This window comes from Elephas maximus, chromosome X (assembly GCF_024166365.1).
Source record: "Elephas maximus indicus isolate mEleMax1 chromosome X, mEleMax1 primary haplotype, whole genome shotgun sequence".
Lineage (NCBI taxonomy): Eukaryota > Metazoa > Chordata > Mammalia > Proboscidea > Elephantidae > Elephas > Elephas maximus.
In genome coordinates this window covers 122,636,286-122,659,787 of record NC_064846.1, presented here as the reverse complement: position 1 = coordinate 122,659,787, position 23,502 = coordinate 122,636,286, and the positions used below count along the sequence as shown (strand labels likewise).

At 48.3% G+C, this 23,502-nt stretch overlaps 1 protein-coding gene across 3 annotated transcripts; it reads right to left on the bottom strand.

The window, feature by feature from the left end:
- Positions 1 to 337: 337 nt before the first annotated feature.
- On the bottom strand, positions 338 to 22,881 carry GRIPAP1 (GRIP1 associated protein 1). 3 transcript variants are annotated; one of them, XM_049872438.1, is made up of 26 exons: positions 22,824 to 22,881; positions 20,649 to 20,715; positions 20,446 to 20,507; positions 19,401 to 19,427; positions 18,318 to 18,425; positions 14,650 to 14,800; positions 13,520 to 13,704; positions 13,283 to 13,330; positions 12,594 to 12,625; positions 12,438 to 12,485; positions 12,193 to 12,292; positions 10,696 to 10,773; positions 10,405 to 10,497; positions 9,567 to 9,701; positions 8,619 to 8,714; positions 8,069 to 8,281; positions 7,821 to 7,934; positions 6,811 to 6,888; positions 6,612 to 6,707; positions 6,449 to 6,505; positions 6,254 to 6,353; positions 4,483 to 4,613; positions 3,211 to 3,333; positions 2,989 to 3,082; positions 1,941 to 2,095; positions 338 to 879 (listed from the first exon to the last, which is right to left on the bottom strand). In XM_049872438.1, exons 1-26 carry the CDS (start codon positions 22,863 to 22,865, stop codon positions 787 to 789), a joined length of 2,526 nt encoding a protein of 841 aa, XP_049728395.1. In that variant the 5' UTR covers positions 22,866 to 22,881; the 3' UTR covers positions 338 to 786. The 3 variants fall into 3 exon arrangements, with proteins under 3 accessions (XP_049728395.1, XP_049728396.1, XP_049728397.1); XM_049872439.1 differs by having other exon boundaries at positions 1,941 to 2,077; XM_049872440.1 differs by lacking the exon at positions 18,318 to 18,425.
- Positions 22,882 to 23,502: the final 621 nt, after the last annotated feature.

Below are 23,502 nucleotides of genomic sequence, written 5' to 3'. Positions count from 1 at the left end.
CTTTCCATCCATCTGCCCATGTATTCCCAAATCTATCCATCATCAGTCCATGCAAACGTCTACTTATCAGTCCATGCAACCACTTATCCATTCTCCCATTTGTTCATTCATCCATACCTACATTCCCATATACATTCACCCACATAGCTGCAGATATTTCTGCTCCATTTAGTTTGAGCGGCTGGTCAATATTAACTGGAAACAGGCAGGGTCAGGGTGAGGGAAGGAGAGTAAAGTTGTAGCCAGAGACCACCCTCCCCATTCCAATCAAATGACCCTCCCATCCTGCCCCACCCCAAGCACATCCCTCCTTGTAGGAAAGAACGAGACCAGAGAGTCAGTGGGTGGGCCCATCTGGCCAGATGGTATTTTGGCTGCACAGCCTTTATATACACACACACACAGGTTGCTAAAACGCTGAACATGGACCACACCCCCACCCAACATCCCCAATCCCAAATGTAGAGTAGCCGGGCTTCCAGACATAAATTAAAAAAGAAAAAAAATTGGTCTGTGGGAGGGAGAGCTCATGCAGAGATGAAGGCAGAGGTCCCTGGGAGCCAGGCCAAGAAGAAATCCCTGCCCCTCCCCTCAGGATCCCTATTCCCCAGGGCCTCTGCCCTAAGACAGGGTCACTAACACCAGCCATGAGGCCTCCAACCCCTTCAATGTCCAGTTTCCCAACCTATTCATTTTTGTCTCAGGCCTCCATTTTCCCATTACAGCCCAAGGGAATGGAATCTTGGGGAGTGGGGAGTGGAGGGAGTGAGTGCAGCCTGTAGGTCTTTAGCTGGCCTCTCTAGGCTCTAGGTCTGGATCAGGGGACCCCACGCACTCCTTGCTGAGCCGCACAATTTCCTGGGATAGAACCTCCATGTCCTAAGAAACAAATGAGCCATCAGGGGCCAGGGAAGGGGTAAGGGTAGCTCCCTCACCAAACCCGGGGTGTCATCTGTGATTTCCTTCTCGCCTCATTAATCAATGCCCAACTATGTCTGTCCTGGGCTGGGAAGGTACTTAGAGAAGCTCATAAAGCCCCCAGCAGTAGGCTGGGCTCAGGAAATGTATGTCTGGGGAGTTTTTGCTTAGGAGGCATTGAGTTTATGTTAATGGAGGTGGAATGATTTGGAAAAGGATAGTAAGAATGGCTGTAGAACTTAAAGAATGTAGTCAATGTCACTGAATTGTACTTGTAGAAATTGTCGAGATGGCATGTTTATATATTTTCACCACAATAAAATAAAAAGAAAGAAGAGGTATGCCTGGATGTGGGAAGCCTATGGAGCTACAGATATGGGAGTGGATCATCTGTTGTGGCATGGTTCTGCTGGAGGATAAAACCCTCATCCTCACTACCTTCTCTTCTACTAAACGGCAAGGCTGCTTCTCAGAGGTAAAGACTGGGTCTGACTTCTTTTGGACTCACCCAGAGAAGGACGAAACATTTGGGTGGCATGATGGGCAAGTAGATGCATGGGGGAACTCGTGGTAGGTAAATGGGGAGGACAGATAGAGGACAACAGGTAGGCAGGCAGGTCACTGGGTGGATGGGTGAAAGATAAGGCCAGGAGTGATTGATGACTAGATAAGAAAGAGAGAGAAGTACATCAGGAAATGTGTGGAAAGACACAGAGTAGATGATTAAATGGGTAGGTGGGCATATTGGTAAATAGTAGGGTGGGCAGACGGACAAGATGGGTGAATGTCCATATGAATGGGTGGATGGAAGGACAGAGGGAAGAGTGAAAGACTAAACTGATGAGTAAGTTGATAGGAGGATGAGAAGATGAGAGGACAAAGGACAGGTCAGTGTATGGGTAGGGAGATGGAAGGGAGGACAGGTGGGTGAGTGGATAGAGGGGGCACTGGTAGATGAGCCAGTGTGGTAAGCAGGCAGGTGGCTGGATGGACAGATGGGTAGGCTGGTAGGCCACACTTGCCTTGTGCAAGTGCATATTCTTCGTGAGCTGTTCCTCGAGCATGTTCCGTAGCTTCTTGTTCATCTCCCGAAGGTTCTCATCACCCGGCTTCACTAGGTCTCTTAGTACGCTGCCCAGCCCGCTGCGGTCTGTGTGGCCTGCAGCCACAGACACATCTGCAAGGGCTCAGGCTGAGAATCACCCCCTCGGCAAAGCCAGAGCAGAGATGGACAGACAGGAGAAAAGAGGGAAACAAAGAGCAGGGGAGAAAGGGGGAAGAAGCCATGTTATGTGGGAGGTGGAGGCTTTGACATGTGAAACCTGGCTCTATCAGTTACTAGCTGTATGACCCTGAGCATCTGTGACACAGGGATAATAAGTAACTCATGGGGCTGAAACAACGTATGTGACAGCATGTGAAGCACAGAGCACACAGTAAACACTCAGCACGCTGTCAGTCGGTATTATTCTGGTTAATAAGGAAAAAATAGAGAGAGGAAGGAAAGGTGTGAAAGAAAGTAGTGAAAGAAACAAAGACAAGGGGAGGGGCAGGTGGAAAGACGAGCGAAAGCGCAAGAGGAAGAGAGAGGAGGAAAAGGACAAGGGGTGGAAAAAGAGATAAGGACCCCTAAAAGGAATACACATATAGAGAATGAAAATTTATAGAGATGGAACAATATAGAGAGGGAGTAGGAACAGGGAGATAAGATGAAGGGGGGACAGAAAGAAGAGACACAAGGAGAAGACAGAAGAGGGGAGAGAGAGAAGAGGAAGATGAGATACGAGGAGAACGAAGGACACAGAGACACAAATAGAGAATGGAGAGTGATTGGGAGGGAAAGATGACAGAGACATGGAAAGGAGGGAGGTGCCAAGATAAAGAGAGAACAGAGAGAAAGACACACAGATGCAGGCTGTTCCCTGCTCTCCCCCTTCACCAGTGTAGCCTTGTCAGTAACTTTGCTGAGTTCCAAGAGGCGAGGAGAGAAGCTGCAGCATAGAACAATAAAGAGCAGGGGCAGGTGAGAGGGCTGGGCCAGGGGTGAGGGACAGGAAAGGGGGAACTGACCAATCCGGCTGTCCATGACATAGGTCTCAATGATGGCACTCTTCCGGCAGAGGTCTTCTGCCATGGAGGCACTGCTTACCTCCAGGTGCTTCACCTGCAGGATGGCCCAGTCCACCTTAGACCCCTCAACTGCGCATGTTCACACATGGGAAGGGGCCCAGCAGACCCCACTCATCTCTCAAGGGCACTCCATGTGGGGACAAACAGGCAGACAGCACCCACCTTCTCCTCCAGCATCCATTTCTCCTGCTGTGTCTCTGCCAGCCGCTGAAAGAGCTCAGCCACCTCCTCATCAGATAGCTCTGCTGGCCGAGGGGGCTGGGCCTGAGGGCTGCTAGACAAAGACTGTGGGAAAAAGAAGAGGTGAGATCAGCCCCAGGCCCCATCCTATCAGATAGGAGTGATGGGGTGAGAAGGAGAACCAGACTGGGGGTGAAGTGTAGATGGGGGGACTGTAGGGTGGTCTTGGCACCCTCAGAGACTCTGTCTCCTCCTTTGGCTAAAGGGCGAAAGGCAGTAACTACCACATCATAGCATTGTAGAGAGGAGGAAGGGAGATCCTGTAGCAAATGAGATCTAACTTCCAGTTAACAGGAAAACTAGGGGAAAAAGGAACAAGCTAAATGACACCACAAGGAAGCAAGCAGGAAAATCCAAAAGGTGGGACTTTCTGTGTGAACTGGCCTGGTGTCTTCAACAAATTGGTGTCATTAAAAAAGGTACTACCCCAGATTAAAGAGGAATTTAAGGGACATAAGACAACCAGATGTAACAAGTGCTCCAAAACTGAATGCTAGTTTTCATAAAACTATAAAGGACATTTTGGGGCCAAGTAGAGAAATTTGATGAAGGTGAAAGTATTAGATGAAATGAAAATTTATCAAATTGGGAAGGTCAAAATCAGTTGAACAAAAGCAGGTTACATATAATCTCAATTATGTTAAAATAAAAAACATATATATGCATATACATATAAAGAGAAATCTGGAAGGGGGCAAACTAAGGATTTACAGTGGTGACCTCTGGATGGTAAAAATGTGATTTTAAAATAATCAAGAAAAACCTTTGCTCATCTGTTTTTTTTTTTTTTTAATTTTCTACAATGCACACATACTTTGTATGGAATGATAAAATGTTATTTCCAAATAAAAGGGGCTGGCAAGGAAGCTGACCTGATAGATGACAATAAGTAATATTATAAGTTGGAAAAAGGGATTGCATATATGGATGGTGCACCTACTATGAACCATATGCTTTATGGCACCAGGAAAGGTAGAATTAGCCCACAGAGGATGAAACAGAAAGTCAGAGAGAGAATGATTTGCCTGTCTCCCATTAAGAAATCTGAATCCAAGTTGCTGAGCTTGGGGAAAACTTGACAAGACGATGTGTGTGCTCGGCCCAGAGTAGGAGATGGCTGTAGGTGGGGGAGAAAGGAAGGACCCAGGATTTCGGTAGGAGAATCTGGGAAGTAGGCTCTTTCTTGCCTCTTACCCTAGCTGGAACGGCTGAGCTCTCCTTCTCCCGCAAGATCTCACGGTAGCTGAAGGAGGAGATGCTACTGCTGTCCCCTGTCTGGGTCCGGCTTGGTGAGTTCATCTCTGACAGAACCAGCTCCTCGAGGCCTGGGTAGTGAGAGAACAGGAACCTGAGCCCCAACCCCCCAGGGTTCCAGGGCAGTGACAGGCAGGAAGAGGGAGAAATAGACTTGACAGAGATGGAAAGAGACAGAGATACTTGGGCATGGGGAAAGGCAGAGGCAGACAATAGGACAGGGAAAGAGAAACAGAAACAGAAAAAGCAACGGCCTCCCTAGGCAAACACACACAACAGAAGAGAGACAAAGTCAAAGACACTGGGAGAAAGACAGAAATGTGGATCCACACAGGCATGAAGTGCCATATGCACTAACAGCGAGGGTACAGAGAAAGGAAAACAGACAGCTGGAGAGGACAGAGATGCACACCCACATGTAGAGAGCAAAACCCAGAAAGATAGAGAAGATGGAGCAGGTGATAGAGACAGAGACCCTGGAGAAAGACAGGAGTCAGAACAGAGACAGAGAGAAAAAAGATGGAGATGGACTCTCATAACCATGTACCTAAACCTGAATGTAACCTAATACACAAGGAGAGTGTATGGTAAACAATTCTAACCTGTTTGGTGATTCTTACATTCATCTGTAACAAAATAGAAACAAAAAAATCCTCCTTTATAAAGAGAGGTTACTTTAGGAGACTGAGTGCCTCAGAGAGAAATTGATTTGGTGATACAGCTGTTTTGCCACGTCACTTAAAAGCACAGGCACTGAGCTTGTGCTGCTGCTCTTGTGGCTGGCTCTGGATATTGGGGAGGGGGCTGAGACCACACCCCAAGGGATCTCCATAAAGGGCGGAATGTTTGAGTGGGGTTCCATGGGTTCCCTGAGTTGGGGGATGAAGGGGCAAGTTTTCACTGAGTCTGTGACATAGGAGATGCGCCAGAGTCATTACTGTCTTTATTTATTCATTTAAATGTATTTATAGGCTATCCCCTTCTGAAAAAAAGGCCAAAGCAACTCTAGGTTTTTTTTCCCCATCTTCTGCCGTAAGTGGTAGAAGAAACAGAGACTGGATTAGCTGTATAATTAAAACACCACGGTGTTGCTGCCTACTTCTAAGTCTGTCTCCTTAGCTAAACTGAGAGCTCCTAGAGGGCAGGGATCCTAAGGGCCTCCTATCAGGGGCCCTGTACTTGAGTGAGGCAGCTCAGTCCATATTTAGAGAATAAGAGAATGGATACTATTGATTTGGAAACACCAAGTGAGGCATGAAAATATGTATGAAGGGGTAGTGGGGAGACAGAGATATAGGCAGACAAAAGACAGAGAGAAAGAGAGAAAAGAAACAGAGATAGAAAGAGATAAAGAGACAGGGAGAAGAAAAAGAGGGAGGAAAAAAGGAAAGAATCAGAGAAAGCAGATACAGAAGAGACAGAGACATGAGATACAGAGAAAGACAACAAAATGAAATAGAGAAAGAGACAGAAAGAGAAAAAACACAGCACAAAGGATAGAGACAGAGAAAAAACAGATAATGCAGAGATAGAAACAGAAGAAAGACACATGCAGAGAAAGGGTAAAAGACAGACTGAGTTCAAGAGGGCCAGAAGACGCAGGAGAGAAAGAAGTGTGGGCAGAGCAAGGTATAGGAAGGACCTCCGGCCTTCAGGCCCAAGCCCAGCCTCCCTGTGCCTCTGCCTCCCAGTGTCTGTTCTGTTCCCTCACCTGGGCGGCTCTTGCTGTTGGTGAGGATGTCCTGTAGCCGCTCCTGCAGTTTGTCTGCCCGTTTCCGCTCCAGGTGCAGCTGCCGCTTGAGGTCCTTGAGCTGTAGGGAGAGAGGCGGGGAATGAGGCCCAGTGGGCTCACAGGTAGAGGCCACAGGCCAGGAGGGGGCTTTCCTTGGGCACTTCCCCATCTTACTGCAGCACTGCCCTTCTTCTCCAGGATTCGTTGCCCGTCCACTGTGTCCTTCACCTCCTATGGGATAGAAAACCTGGCTGGTGGGTGCCAGAATGGCAACATATAGTCTGCTCCCTCGCTGTCCCTTGCTGCATGCTGAGGGGGTCATGGTGGGACCATTGACCTGTTTCAGGCTGCTGATAGTTTTCAGGTGGCTGTCTCGCTCCCCCTGGGCCTGCTGGAGCTGATCCCGCACACCTTGTAGCTCCTCCTCCTTGTCCTGCAAAGCAGAAGGCAGGTCAGGCCTCAGCTTGAGAAACTTGAGCCTCAAGACTAGGGCCTGCCACTCCCCAGAGAGAAGAACACCATCATGCCACAGGTACCTTCAGCTCAACAGCGTGCCGCTCCCGACACTGCTTGAGGGCTTCCTCTTGTTCCTGCTGCTGCTGCTGCAGAGATTCCTATAAGATAAGTCCAAGGGCTGGTCACAGCCCTCACAAGACATTACGCCCAGTTAGGGGTGTGTGTGGAGGGTTGCAGTGGGGCAGTGAAAAGACACTCCTGCAGGGAACACTGTGTGCCCTTAGGCAGTATACAAAAGTGTCACATCTAAGCCTGTGCCATTCACATCAGAGACCTAGATTTTCATTTACATTTTATTTAACAATAGTACTTACTACATTCCAGGAATGTTCTAAGGACTGCACTTATATTAACTCATTTTTACCTAGACCAAAACCCACTGCCATTGAGTCAATTCTGACTCATAGCAACCCTACAGGACAGAGTAGAACTACCCCACAGGGTTTTCAAGGCTGTGATCTTTATGGAAGCAGACTGCCACATCTTTCTCCCATAGAGCAGCTGGTAGGTTTGAACCACTGATCTTTTGGTTAGCAGCCAAGCACTTTAACCACTGCACCACCAGGGCTCCATATACCTAGACAGTAGGTACTATTGTTATCCTCTTCTTATGGATGATGAAAAAGAGGTAAGGTAACTTATGCAAGGTCATTCAGCTAATAAGTGGTCCGGCCAGGATTCCCACCAAGCAAACAACCAGCTCTAGAGCCTGTACTCTTAACCACTACGTAACACTGCCTCTTATCAATTATTACAAATTTTCCAGAAAGCGGTAATAAAAGTTCTTATTCGAACAAAACAGTGTACTACTATAATTTTCTGACAGATGGAAGCAGAGTTTCAGGAGGAAGGGGTGCCTTTTCAAATTTGCAAAAAGGCAGGGGAGCCCTGCACACCTGATGTTCTGTCCTATTCACTGGTCATTCCCTGACTCCCTCCAAAAGGCTTCTCAGAAAGTTCCAGGGCCTGAACACTCCTGTTCCACTTGCTTGGAATGGGTACCCCTCCTCACCAGGCACCACCAACTCACCTCAGCTTCCTTCAAGCGCCGTTCAAACCAGCCCTTAGCTCCATCCATGGAGTGTACCTGAGCTTGAAGTTCTTCCACTGCCTGCTGGAGATTCTCCAGCTCCCGTGTTCGGACCTGGGAGGGAATAGACTGTAATGGGCCAGGCAGGCACGGGAGTGGTCACCTCACTCCCGCCAACCACTGGCCCATCGGCAAAACTGTGGTCCCTCAGTTTAGAGGAGGAAGGACATCATTATCTACCCACCCACCTTCTCTTCACGGATCTGCCCACGGAGCTCCTCCTCCTGACGCTTTTTGTCTTCATGCAGCTCTCGGAGTTCACGCTCATAGCGGGCACGTACCCCCAATACCTCCTTCTCATGCCGTAGTCGAACTGCTCCCAACTCCTCCTTGTGCTGTGACTTCTCCTGCAGCATCTCCATTGCGAGCTCATCCAGCATGGCCTTCCGCTTCTCAGCACTCTGGGGGCCAGGAGTTTGGGGCAGGAGGATGGCAGCCAACTTTCTGCCCCAGCACCAAAAAAGACCCACCGCCTTCTCCCCATGCCCAAGGAACTCACCAGACTCCATTCCCTCCCCTACTCCATATAACTGACTAAGTCACTCACCCACCCTCACGGACCTGGTCACTTTCTTTCCCCTCACATTCCCACGGGTTTGGCCAAGGAACTGGTCAATCATGGAACTGGTCAACTTTTTTACTCTTCCTATCTCCATGGATTTGGCTACATCACATCCCCTGTCCCCACAGGCTGGGTCAATCCCCACCCTTCCCACCCCCACTCCTCTTGTACCTCACCTTTCGAGCCTCCTGAAGGTCCTGGCTCAACTGCTCCTTCTCTAGCCCTAGCTCTTGAAGTTGTTCCAGCAGCCGATTATTGGCCCGTAATGACTCCTAATGCAGGGATGAAGGGGTGAGTTTGATAAGTGCCTCCAATGGGTGCCAATAACCTAGGACACTTCTGGTAGACCATCTCCCTTAACCCTGACCCCTTATTGCACACTGAGGCCCAGTGGTGTGTCTGGGGGCTGTGGCAGGACCACTGACCTGTTTCAGGCTGCTGATAGTTTTCTCATTTTATAGATAAGTATGGCAGAGACTGCTAGTTGTTCCCCAGTATTCATTCTCCCCTACTTCCCTAGCAATAGGATTTTTAGTTGGGCACATGGCTGTCTAGCTGATGTTTCTCCTCCTCCGTTGCAGTTAGGTATGGCCATGTGATTAATTTCTGTGTGCAGAAGTGGCGAGTGTAACTTAGATTACGCTCTTAAAGGCATGCTGTTCCCATCCCCCTTCCTCCTTCCTTCCAACTGGAACGCAAACATGATGGTGGGGGAGCTTGAGTAATCATCTTGGATGACAAGATAGAAATGTTGAAGGTGGCAGAATGGCAATGTAGAAGGAACCTGGGTCATTGATGATTATAAAGCCATCATTCTATCCCTGGAGAACCTAACTGGACTTTTACATGGGAGATAAGTAAATTTCTATCTTATTTGATCTACTATTATTTTGGTTTCTATTATGGAATCAAAATGGATGTCCTAACTAATTGAAGTTGAAGAGGCTTATTCTCACAGAAGTGAAATGACTTGTCCTAAGACACACAGATGCTGATAAGTTAGGGAGCCAGATTGAAGCCTAGCCCCTTTTGACTCCACAATCTTCCCACTGTACCTCATGGGGGACTCCACTGAGCCACTACTAGGGAACTAGGAGAAGGCAGACAAGGACTGGAGGTGTCACCTGGAGCTGGGAGTTCAGGTCATCTTTCTGTCCCATGAGATCCTTGTACTCAGCCTGTCGCTGCTGCAACTCAGCTGCCAGCCCAGTAGTCTGTTCTCGGAGCATATTCAGTTCTTGGGTCTTTGCTGTTTGGATCTGCAGAAAGTGGTGTTGATGGGAAGTGGAGTGTAAGGGGTCCCGGGAGCCAGGCACAGAGAGTGGGCCTCCCAGTTTCAGGGAGACAGGGAGAGAGGTGGGAAAAAAAGCCAGGAAGAGAGAGAATTTCAGAGAAAATAACAGTGAGAAAAAGAGATCAAGGGAATGGATAAATAAATTGTAGCATATTCATACAACGGAAAACTATACAGCAATAAAAGAATAGACCACTATTACACATGGATAAAACTCAAAGATATAACGCCTCAATAAAGCAGCCAGACAAAAAAGGTATCAGACTCTGTTTATATGATGTTAAAGCACAAGCAAAATTAACTTAAAATGATATAGATCAGAATAGTGGTTACTTCTAAGGGGATATTGACTGAGAAAGGGTACAATGGAACCTTATGAGCAGCTGAAAATACATGTATATACATGGAAACATATATATACACACACAGATATGATTCACTGAGCTGTACACTTAAGATTAGTACACTTCACACACTTCATTGGTGTGGAAGAAACTAGAATGCAAGAGAAGCAGAGATGGATGATCAGAGAGAAATTGCAAATGAAACAAAAACAAAGGCAGGAGAACGGCATGTGGTCCAGACCACACTGCCCCAATTAGAGCAGAAGCAGAGGGAGGTGAAGGGGATAGGGGAGGGATCAGTGAGGGCTTCCAGGTGTCCCGTACCTGCTCCAGGGCAGCCAGGCTAGTCCTCAAGGCATTGTTCTCAGCCAAAAGCCCTTCCACTTGTTCCTGCGCATCTGCACTCTGGACGGACACCTGGCCCCACCCCCGTAACAGGTGAGAGCAGGCCCAGGAGACGGGGACAGGAACTAAAGGAGAAAGAGACACACGCGCACACACACGGGAACCAGACCGGGGGGAGCAGGATCCCTGGGGCCTTGCCTGCCTGTATATCACCCATTCAGGCTCCCCGCACCCTCACCCCCACTCCCTGGGCCCACCCCTTGAATGTACCTGATCTTGTAGGGCCCGCAGAGCTGCTGCATGCTCCAGGCGTTCCCCCTGCCGCTGATCTCTCAGCTCTGCCAAGCTCTTTGGGGACCAGAAGATCAGGTAAGTGCATTCCAGACCTGAGCCTCCCCTGAGTGCACAGACCCACACAGACTCCCTCTTTGACCACCCAGCAGCATGCCTCTAGCACTTGAGGGTACCAGACTACCCAGCCATCAGAGGTCTCAGGCTCACCCAGATTTAGGGCCTCAGACACATTCAACCCCTATGTCCCAAGCCTCTAAGCATCTCAGACATATATAAGCTCCCGACCTTAGTCCCCCTGGGGACTTCAAACTTATCCAGCCTCCATCTATAAGAGATCTAGACTCACCCAGATTCCAGATCATAGCCCTTAGGATTCTCAGACAAACTCAGGCTCTGTAAATCTCAGATTCAATCAGCCCTCAGGACACCAGATTCATGACCTCAACCCCCAAGGGTCTTAGACACACTCAACTCCAATGTCCCTAGCCCCCAAAAGCCTCAGACTCATCCAAACTCACAGTCTCAGACCCTGGAGGTCTCAAACTCATACAACCTTCTAGTTTTCAGCTCCTGGTGAGGTCTTAGACTGCCCCCACACCCCACCATTTGGGGATCTTCAGCTAGCCCCCAGCTCCTTTGGGTCTCAGCTTTACTCAGATTTCTATCCCCAGTCCCCAGGGGTCTTAGGCTCGCCCAGCACCTGTGTTCCTAGCTCTGAGGAACCTTAGACCCACAAGTCACCATATCCTTCATCCAAAAGGACCTAAGACTCACTGCCTCTAGAGAGAAACCTAGAAGCTTTAAACTCATCCAACCTCCAACCTTCAGGAGCGTCAGACACATCTAGACTTTTTCTCTAGCCCCTGGGAAGTCTCAGACTCACCAGTTTTTTGTTCCCATCCCCCATGGTCTCAGGACCACCCAGCCCATGTGATCCCAGTCCCTAGGTATCTCAGACCCAATTCAGCCCCCAGATGCTGAGGGTCTCAAATGTACCCAGTCTCCAGCTCCAACTCTCCCACCTTTGGAAGTCTTGTGACTACTCAGCCCTCATGTCCTCAGACCCTGGGAGTCTCAAACTTACTGACACTCCAGAGCCTAAAGGTCTCAAAGTCATCCAGCCTCCAAGGACTTCAGATTCACCTCAAATCCTATTCTCAATCCCAGATAAATCCAGTGACCACAGATATACCTAGACTCCTGGCACACAGCCCCCAAGTCTTTAGACCCCCGGGATCTTAGATTCATACAGATTCCTATCCCAACTCCCAGGAGTCTTGGGGCTACCCAGCTTCCATTTTCCTAGCTCCTAGGGGGCCTAGGACCCATCTAGTCCCTAATATTTCTAACACAGGAAATCTCAGACTCACCAGCCAGCCCCTATGGACCTCAAACCTCCCCAGACTCCTAGCCCTGGTCCCTATCCCAGGGATCTCAGAGCCTGCCTCCCCGCCTCCCCCCACCTGCCCTCACCTGATTGGCAGCCTCAAGTTCCTGCTGGAGCTTCTGGATTCGAGCCAACTGGGCTTTGAGATCAGCTTCCTTCCGCTGTTGTAACTCCTCAATCTTGTTCCTGGAGGTGATAGCGGGAAGGGGGCAGCTAGGGACAGTGGGCACAGCTTGAGGTCTAGTCTCCCAGCTCTACCCCAGTAGCCTTCGGTTAATTCTGCTGGGCACTGTTCCTGTTGTCCACCAACGGTCCCAATCCTGGCAGTTACCTGCTGTCATTGAATAGTGTCTCCTTCTCTGTCTGCAGACGGCAAAAACTGGGCACAGAAAAACAGACATAGACTTTTCAGTTGTCCGTTCCACAAGTCTCCTACCTCCTAGTCCTCCAAAACCATTTCTCCCACCTCTGGAAAAAAGAACCGTACCTTTCTTGTTTCTTTTTCAGTTTCTCGGAGAGCTGGAGGGGGGACAGACAAGTGATAACAATAATATTAATAAGGCAAAGATAAACTTAATAATCACAGACACTTCCTACTAAGTTCTTTCTGGAAGCCAGGATTTACTTATGTTATCTTACAGAATCCTCAAAATAGCCCTGAGAAGTGAGTGTATTGGTTTACAAATGGGGAAACTGAATCTCAAAAGCATTATGTAATTTGGTTGTCCAGCTGGTTAGCAGTAACATGATCTCAAGCTCCAAAGCCCAGCATTCATGCCCCCCAGAATATTGACCAATGGCCATGTCATAGAAAAGCTAGGCTGGAAGGCCTGGCAAGTACAGCCATGACTAAATACCTCACCACTGGGTCTCCAGTTCCTAAGACAAGCGCCAGCAGTCCATTAATGCTTGGATGGATGAATGAATGAATGAACAAATAAACAAGCAGAACTGGGAGGAAACAGAAGGAAGGGATGGGGCCTGCCATGCACAAGACATGGTGGGACCCATTTCACACTGAAAGCGACTCTGAGATATAACTGTGAGTTTCTCCGTTCCACAGATGATGAAATTGAGGCTTTGAGAGGTACTATGCCCTTTCTGCCCTGTTAGGGGAAGGTCAGCAGGTGGGGAGTGGAGTGAGGCAAAGCTCAGGGAAAAACCTAGCAGCCCCACCTTAGCAAGTTCCTCTTGCAGCCTGGATGTTTCGGCTTGTTTCAAGCTCTGCAGGGAAGGATGGGGTTGTTATCAGCAAGGAAGGGGTATGGTATCTGACTTCCCCTACCCTCCTGCCTCCCCTACCCCTGTCAGCCCACGAGAAGGTGATGTCACAGACATCTCCATGGGACGACAAATAGGGCCAGGGCATCTGCCTGCCTCCCGGCACCCCAGCCCCAACAAACCCAAATTCACCTCCAGGCCTTGCAGCTGCTCCCAGAGCAATCTCTTCTCCTCTTTCTCCATCTCCCATTTCAGCTCCACCTCTGCCAATGGCATGGGGGCCAGGACGGTAGGGGCTGGGCCCCCTGGGGGGTCACCTTGGCCCTCACTGACAGCTGGAAACCTCACAGCCTCATTCCCATAGCGCTCCTGCAGGGCTGATGGGTAGGACAGGGATATATGATGGATAAGTTCGTTTCCAAAGATCCTTGCCATACCTCAAATAGAGGGAGAACTGGCCTTTGACCCCTCAGGTAGCACAGACCCTACCCCAAATGACCATAAGCCACGTTCAGCTACAAACCAAAGGTTCAGCCCTATCCACAGCTCTCACAAATCTTTTAAGCCCCACCAACCACTGAGATCCTGCATACCATCAAATTAGCCCAAGCTGGTTTTTCAAACCCCATCCTCATTTCTCCAAACCCCACCTACAACATTCTCAGGCCATGCCCACTATGCTCTACCCCCTACTTAGAGCTGAATGCCTCCTTTGTTGTTAGTTGCTGTCAAGTCATTTCCAACTCATGATGAACCCATGTGCACAGAGTAAAAGTGCTTCATAGGGTGTTCAATGCTGTGACCTTTCAGAATTCTTCCTATAATCTCCTGATCCCCACCCACATTCCACAAAGTCTCCCTCCTGATCACCAAACCACTACTCCACAAGCCCCAGCCGCTCTCCAAAAGTCCACACACCAGAACCCTCCTATACTCTATCAAGCTTTCTTTCAGCTTTCATCCCAGACCCTACTTCCCAATGCTCCTTCATTTACTTTCTCTGCTTAACAGACATGTCCTTTTTGACGTTCTATCATCTAATCTCTTAACGTATGCTATGTGCTAGGCACTGAACTAAATGCAAAACGGTACTACCTCTTATCTGTACTATAATCTGCCAGATGGCAGACACCACTATTTGCACTTTGTAGATGAGGACACTGGCCCAGAGAGGTGAAAAGGCTTGTCCAAAGTCACACACTGGTTCGTGGCAGGGCCAAGTCTGATTCTGAAGCCTCTCTTCTTCCCCTGGAGAGGGAATACCCTTCCTTGCCCTATTCAAGACTTGAGGTCCCTACATCCCCAGAAGGGTCTCCAAGCACCTGCCACATTCTTCTGCAAGGCTGTATTCTCTGCTTGCAATCTCAGCAGCTCCCCGTCCACAAGGCTCCCAGCTTGGGTAGCCCCTTCCCTGGCAGCCCCATCCTTCAGTTGCTGGTTCTCCCGCTCGAGCTGTTCCATCTGGCTGCAGAGCTGAGCAGGGAAAGAGGAAGCAGCAGAAAGAATCATAACGATATTCTCTGAAACACGCATAGCACTTGGCACATTTAATTCCTGTAACAACCCTGGGAGGTAGCTGCTCTCATTATCCTCCCTTTACTGATAAAGGGAGCACAGAGATGTCAAGCAACTTCAAATTCACACATCTGGCAAGTAGCAGAATCAAAGAGGAGGAGGATACTGAGAACAACTTCCCCCTTACACACTCCCAACTTCAAGGACACAATCCAAGACCCCAGGTTGCTCTGGAAGTTCCTTGGACGTCAGCACCACGGACAGGCCCACCACTAGCCCTCTTTTGTGGATGGGTTTATATCCTGGATTCTAGGCCCAGGGGCAGCTCCCTCTCAGCCCAGGGACCAGAGACAGATCTCAGGTCATTTCTAGGGTCAGCCCTTGGCCTTGGAGCAGTATACAATGCAAATAAACCTAAGCCAGGCCCTGTTGAACTCCTGACTAATGTACAGTTCTCAAAGTCCTGAGGAGATCCCTTGTCTCCATTTTCAGATGAGAATACTGAGGCCCACAGAGAATTCTTACTTCATTGCCTGGGATATTCTTCTACCTAGAACACTATTAATTTCTTCGAGCTCCTCACATGACTAGCTTCTTTACAGGCTTCAGGGCTCTGCTCAAATGTCACCTTTAAGGTAACATCCTCTGACACAGACACCACAGTACTCTCTATCACAGCACTCCGATCATTTCTTTCTTACCTAGTGCTTATGACAATTAAATTTAATTTTGTAACATAGGGGTATAAGTACAGATTCTGAAACCAGGCTGCCTGGATGTGAATTTCTACTCTGCCATTTATTAGCTATGTGATGTTAGAACAAATGACTTAATCTCTCTGGGGCTCAGTTTTCCTCATCTCTTAAATGTTGTTAGCTGCTGTTGAGTCGGCCCCCAACTCATGGCGACCCCATGCACAACCACCAAACACTGCCCGGTCCTGCGCCCTCCCAACAATCAGTTGTAGACTGAACTATTGTGCTCCACAGGGTTTTCACTGGCTGATTTCCAGAAGTAGATCACCAGGCCTTTCGTCCTAGTCAGTCTAGAAGCTATGCTGAAACCTGTTCAGCACCACAGCAACATGCAAGCCTTCACTAACTGACAGGTGGTGGCTGTGCATGAGGTGTATTAGCTGAGAGCTGAGCCCAGGTCTTCTGCATGGCAGGCAAGAATTCTACCATTGAACTGCCAATGCCCACTCATGTGTTAAATAACCCACCCAGAAACCCAGTGGTGTTGAGTCGATTCCGACTCATAGCAACCCTATAGGACAGAATAGAACTGCCCCATAGCATTTCCAAGGAGCATCTGGTGGATTCAAACTGCCATCCCTTTGGTTAGCAGCCATAGCACTTAACCACTACGCCACCAAGGTTTCCTATGTGTTAAATAGTGATACTAATAGTAACATCTCATAGAATGAAATGAATTAATAATGTGAAGTAGTTTAAGCAAGACCTAGCACACAGTAAATGCTATATAAATATCAGCTATCACTACTATTATCTTTCACTATGTTAACATCTTTTCTCCATCCCATGCCTAGAATGTAAGCTATCTGAGAGCGGGGGTCATTCTGTGTTATTTACAACTGTATTTCCAGAACATAAGAGAACACAGTGGGTGCTTACTAAGTATTTATTGAAGGAATAACTGAGCTGAAATGTCTTGGCAAATAAGTGGTGGGCCAGGACTTTAACCTGGGACTCTCAGTGAGAATTTCCAGTTCCTGGAAGAAGATGAAGAGAGAATATGAAAGAGGTCTCTATGCCTGGCTCAGTGCCTGGCACAGGGTAAACAACCAGTTACTGCTGAGTTGATTCCAACTCATGGTGACCACATTTGTGTCAGAATAGAACTGTGTTCCACAGGGTTTTCAATGGCTGATTTTTCGTAAGTAGATTGCCAGGCCTTTCTTCTGAGGTGCCTCTGGGTGGGCTCAAACCGCCAACCCCTTGGTTAGCAGCTGAGTGCATTAACCATTTGAACCCTCCAGAGACTCCTGGCATAGGATAGGTGTCAAGAAACATGAGCTGGATTTATGGAGGGATGCCTGCCCCTGCCCCGCCCCGCAAGAGTCATAATACCATTGAGGCTGGAGGCAGTGAGAAGGGAGGTGGTGAGGTCACCTGTGATGTGAGCATGAGGTCAGCTGTGATGTGAGCTTCAGAAGCTCTAAACTGTAGGGGACGGGGAACCACACAGGAAGGTATTGTTTCAAGGAGTGATATGGTGAGACTTGCAGGTCAGAACAACCTCTGTAGTGTGGACTGGTAGAGGAAGCTAGAAGTGAGGAGCCTGGTGAAGAGGCTGTGGAAATAGAGCAGGTGGGAGGTGGTAAGAGCTGAGGCAGGGCAAGGCCACAGGAAGAATATAAAACTTTCTAGAAGTCCAGAAATATTTGAGGGGAAATAAGTTAATAAAAGGATATTAGTGCCTAATACTGTGTGCAAGGTTCTGCTCTAAATGGTTTATATACATCAACAACTTAATCTTCACAAAAGCCTTATGAGACAGGTACTGTTATTATCATCATTTCCATTTTAAATGTTTGGAAACCAAGAAACAGGTAGGTTAAATGATGTGCTCAAGGTTACAGTTACTAAAAGGTATAGCCAAGATTTTAATCTAGGCCTTCTGGCTCCACAGTCCTCACTCTTAACGACTAGTTCCTAAACTGCTTCTCTGGTATTGTACCTGTTTATTTATCTTCTTTTATTGGGGGGGGCGGTGTGTGTGTGTGTGTGTGTGTGTGTGTGTGTGTGTGTGTGTGTGTGTGTGTGTGTGTGTGTGTGTGTGTGTGTGTGTGTGTGTGTGTGTGTGTGTGTGTGTGTGTGTGTGTGTTTAAGATCTTATTATATTCTCAAGTAGAACCTTAAAAATACCCTTTTGTTGCCATGGGACCTTTTTTTCCTTAAAATACATTAAAACCTTAGATAATTATTAACAATGGATACAGAAGATAGATAATGGAGAAAAAACAATGTCTCCAACTGCCCAGGAGGTTTAAAGACTGCCTGGACACTAAAATCACTAAGGAGATAGAATTATCTGATCCAAGATGAATCATACGAAAGAAGTAGAATCCCAGGATCATGTCAGACAAAGGAAAGGAAGAGAAAAGAAAAGGAGCTCGAGCATCTCTTTATCCCATATTAAGTAGAAGAACTTTACCTAAGACTCCCTCCTAGGATTCCACAGCATTAGCCCTAAATCATAAAAAAGGAGACTTGAAGCTCAAAGAAAAGGAGGGACTTGGCCAGGAATCAGATGATCTCATGGCTTGCAGCCTTCTAATCCCAGCACAGTGAGTGGCCCCATCTGTCAAATCACTGACCCCTCCAGCAGCAATCCGGGAAGTTTCAGCACCATGGACAGTGCTCCAGTGCCAGCCTCTGTCTAACCCATCTTCTGTGCCCTCTGGTTTCAGCCCAGATGGCCCCTACCCCTTGGTTATTCCCGGCACCAGCACCTTGCTGAACTCGGCCATAAGCGTGCTGTTCTGCAAACGGAAGTCCTCCTCTTGGCCATGCAGCTTTGCTTGTAGCATCTCATTTTCACTCAGCAGCCCCTCGACTTCCTGCAGTAGCAGACATGAGCCAGCTCTCCAACAGGGGCAGAAAGTAAGTGAAGGTGGGGCAAAGAAACAGTGAAGGGAGCAAAAGACATGGGGCACGGAGAGAACAAAGGGTACAGAGCATGAGACAGGGGAAATGAGGAGATACAGAGATATGGGAAAAGAGAGAGACACAGTAAGGGATAAAAGGAGAGGAGAGACAGGGAGGAGAGAGAATGTCATAGAGTGCAGGGAGAGAGAAAGGAAGGGGAAAAGAAAGATTACAGATGGGGAGGGAGAGAGAGATAGGAAGGGGGAGAAAAATGAGCAGGGGGCGAGAGATAGGACAGAGGTAAGAAGAGGGAGAGATGGGGAGGGAGAGAAAGACAGGAAGGGGAGAGTCGGGGGAAGAGAGGGATACAGATGGGGGATAGATGAGGAATAGAGAGATGGGGAAAGGGGGATAGATAGGGAAGGAGAAAGGGATGGGAAGGAGAAAAAGAAAAGGCAGAAAGACAGCGATAGAAACAAAGACAGATCAACAGGGAGAGAATAGAACAAAGAGAGGAGAGAAAAGGTCAGGGAAATAAGAGTCAGGAAGACAGAAGAATGGGGCAAGAAACAAGGAGTGAGAGACAGAAAAAAAGAAAAAAGAAATGACAGAGATAGGAATGGAGATGGGGAAGAAACAAAGAGAAGATTGGGAAGACAAACAAAAGTCAGAGAAAGGGGAACAGGAAGACAGAGACAGGGGCAGACAGAGACTGAGAGAGAAAAGGAGAAGAAAATAGACAGAGAGACAGGCACAGATTGACAGACAGTGGCAGTGAGATAGTAACAGTAATTAGAGGTAATGGCAGTGAGTAGTGAGACAGACAGTCACAGATGCAAGAGCACACACAGAAAAAAGAAAGCCCAGCACAAGGAGATCCCAGCATACAGAAGTATCCCCATTAAGACAGTCTCCCAGACACATTCACCCACCATGGATATTCTTACCTGAGCCTTCTTGCTCTTGCTCAGTGCCTAAAGGGGAGGGGGTGGGAAGAGAGATAAGGTAAACAGAGATGGACCTCCTCACTAGGGTATGAAGATGATTGTGACAAGTCTTAAGGGGCAAAAATGATAATAGGAGTTGGGGGATGGGGGAGTCTTCAATCACAGAACTTGTGTAATTTGGAGCCGACAGGACTTATGGGATGAATGAATAAGGGGAATTCGGCCTTGACACCCCAGCACACAGAAATCACCCTTTCCTCTAAGCTGTTGAGGCTGTTCATAGGACTTAGTATTTAACCTGTTATGGGCTGGATCTCTGGGCTCAGAAATGATGGCTTCATTGCTACAGCTGTCCAAACACATCTATGTGGATCCCTCCCATTCAGCCTGGAAAATGGACTCCCCTGCTGTCCATCCAAGGGCAGTGCTAGATTTGAGGAATCACCCACCTTCCCAAAGAAAAGTTCAGCCTTCCTGATTGTGAGATTTTCTACATTCTGTATTCTTTCATTCAACAGTATTTATTGAGCACATACTATACGTAACATTGTGCTATGCATGGAGACAGAGCAGTGAAGAAAGGGACAAAGTAGGGCCTTGAATGTCTTGCGGGGCCATGATAAGTTATATTCTATCTCATCTTTAGAGGATCTGAGAGGTAGGTTTAAGCTTCATTTTTACTAACAGTACCTGGACAGGCATGGAAGGTTACAGCACAAGGCAGGAGGTTGAGTGGAGGATGGGGGGCAGATTCAAGGAAGATTTACTGATAGATTTCACTATTTAACTAGAAGTCAATGAATGAGAATGACTAATTAATTTGAATTAGGAATGAATTAGGAGTAAATTAAAATTAATCAATCGATTAAGCAGGATTAGATAAAATTTAGGAAGTGAAGGAGATTTCCAGGAGAATTTTAAATATGACTATATGAAAACAGCATGTAACAACAGGCCTGTTTCACTGTTGGTGCTCAATGGAGAAATAAATGAGTGAGATGGGTAGAGGGAATGATAGGTGGGTGGGTAAGGCGGAGGGAGGTACCTTTTGAGCTTTGGCAAACTCCTTATCCAGGTAAGCGACCTTTTGTCGAAGACTGGTGAGCTCTGTTGTGGAGAAAGCAGGGAGTATTGGCCTCAGTCAGTGGCAAGGAGCTGAAAGGTCCCCCTGCCAGGCCTCTGAGGGAAAAAACCTTGGCTTCTATCCCCCCAAAGCTACCCTCATCTAATGAGACCCTCTTGGCTCACCAACACCATTCTTGCGTAGCTCATCTGAAAGCTGATAGTTGTTTGTCCGGAGTTCCAGAAGCTGAGCCTTTGGGAGAAGCGGGGAAAAGACCTGGATCAGGAACGTGCCCCCATCTCCGCCATGAGGGAACTAAACCCCTGAGTCCCATGGACCCTGCTACCCTCCATGTGCCTCTCTAGCCACTCCTTAAGACCTGTGCATGTTGCATCCTAAATGAGCTCAGCCCTTGTCCCACCTTCTCCAACTCCATTTATAACCCCAGCCAGGTTCACCCCTCCATCTCCCTGCTGCTTCCATCTCTCCCCCTCCAATTCACTCTGTACTCAGGACATCACGGGGTGCTTTCCAATGTTCCATGCTGACCACGTCAGGGTATTCCTCATGTGCATTCTGTGGCTCTCCATGCCCATAGGATAAAATTCCTCTCCCTTCTCTTGCTATGAGTAGATTTTCTCACACAGTGAACACTGTTCTACCTTTCTGTCAGGAGTGAATGTTGTGCATCCTCCTGGCCAGACCTGGAAGCCCTGAGGGTAGAGGCAGGGGCTTACCTTTCTCTCTCTTTCCCAAAGGAAGACAGCCTGGTATTCCCCTGCTCAACTTTCACTGAGTCAGGGAGCTGCCCTTCCCTCAACCTAAGCCTTGAAAAACATGCCCAGGCCTCCTTCAAGAATTAAAGGAAAGTGAAGCACAGGCCACTCCAAACAGCACATCTCTCCCTACCAGCCCTGTAGGGCCGAGGTCAGTTCTTCCCAAACCCATTGTCTCTCACCTCACCAGGACCTTCCTCTCCCTCTCACAGCACCAGCAACCCAACAGAGTCCAATGGTTTTCCCTCACTCATAGCCCAATGGTATCAACTTTTCTCACTCAAGGGTCCCCCCTGCCCCTCAAGATCTCCCCAGTTATGATCCAATGGGATAGAATTACTCCCACTGGGGTCTCTCCTCCACAAGGCCTTGGGTGGGACAATTGGATTACCCTTACTCAGAACCCCTCCCACAGATTACAGGGGTCTCCCCCATTCATGGCCCAATGGTCTCACCCTTTCACCCTCAGAGTCCCTCACACAGGGACAATTAGTTTCCCTCATTCAAGGCCCAGTGGGATTACCCTTCCTCACTATGAGTTCTTGCCTCCCCCCACCCCACGATCCTACTCAGGGTTTTTCACACCCAAGGATCAACGGTGTGGCGCCTTCCCCTCTGAGTCTCTCCACACAGTCATTCCAATGGTCCTACCCAATGAAAAACTCCCTCAACAAAGGCCCACTCATGGTGCAATGCTATCACCCTTCATCCCCTCTCACAGCCTCCCTCCCCAAGAAAAAGAGTCAAGTGGTCATAGTACCAAGTCAAGGTACCTCCCAAAGAGTTCATTGATCTCTCCCACATGAGGTCCAATGGTATCTCTTTCATTCTCTCTGGTCCTCCTCCCAAGAAGGACTAATGGTATTACCCATTCAGAATATTCTTCACCCCAGGCCTGATAAGATCACCCCTAATCATCCAAAAACCCTATGGGGACAGTTCTACTCTGTCCCATAGGGTCACTACGAGCCGGAAACAACTCGACGGCAGATGGCAGCAGATTTGGATTTGGAATTATCCAATCGTACAGCTCCCTGTTAGGGTCCACTACCACACTCACACAGGATCTGCACCTCCCAAGAACAATTACATCTGGGGTCTTTCCTCACTTCCCTGGCATAGTGGTATCTCCCACAAAAATTTCCACTTCCCACCGGCTAATGGTATTGCCGTCCCTAGGGCTCCCCACCGTGACGCAAACATTTCAACGCCCGCTTCCTTCCTCTCCAGACAAAATGGTTTCGTCCTCTCGGGATCTCCTTCCCTCAAAGCCCAGTGTTATGGCCCGACCATGGTGTCCCCCGCATGGACGCAGAGGTCTCGATCCCTCTAGATCTTAGTAAGTTATCTCCCAGTCAAGGCCTGTCCTCTGTCCACAAGGCTAACTAAATCTAACCCCTCAGAGCCCAACAGAATCTCAGAATCCAAGTCTCACCACTCAGAGCCTGTTTCCCTTCTCCATACAAACCCCATAGATTCAGGGTCTATCCCAGCCAACCCCCTTCGCAGAGCCGGTGGCACAACCTCTCTCTACTCCGCCCCCTAGTCGCCTAGTCCTGTGGTCTAGCCCCCTGCAAGCGGCACCTGCATCCGCTGAAACTCCTCCTCAGACAGAGCTTGCGCCATGTTCCTCCCCCCACCCCCCCCAACAGCTTTCTGCGCAGACGCACCTCGTGCCGCCTGTCAGGCTTAGGGTTGGACCAAACCACTGACCAGGAATGCAGGGGGAAGAGCCTAATCCGGAAGTTCAGTATTTTGGAGACGAAGAGAACAAAATTGACAGGTCGGGCGAATTTTTAGTATGTTTTACCAGAATTAGGTTATCTAATCTGGCTTTTGAGCTCGCATAGGCTACCCATTGTGGTGCGACATTACGACATCCCTGCCTGATGAGTGGACTCGTCGCTAGGGAAGTGTATGCCGACAGAAAATCAACCTTGTGAGGTACTCCTTTAATGAGAATGGTTCACTGAAGAACAGTAGAAATGAAAGCGGAAGCTTGGCTTTGGCCTTGTTCCGCCCTTTTCCCGGTGACCCCGAACGGGAATCTCGCCCCTTCTGAAGGCCTTGGCTTTTCTTTCTAAAAATTTAACACTTATTTTATTACCATGACTACCATGTTAGGTAAAGGACTTAGCCGCCAATAAATTAAAAATACCAGAGAGGACAGAATGGCAGTGAAACAAACGAAAAACTTAATTTAAAAAACCAAAATGGTGAAACACCAGGAACTTGAAATAAGTGTTGAAATGCACTGTAACCC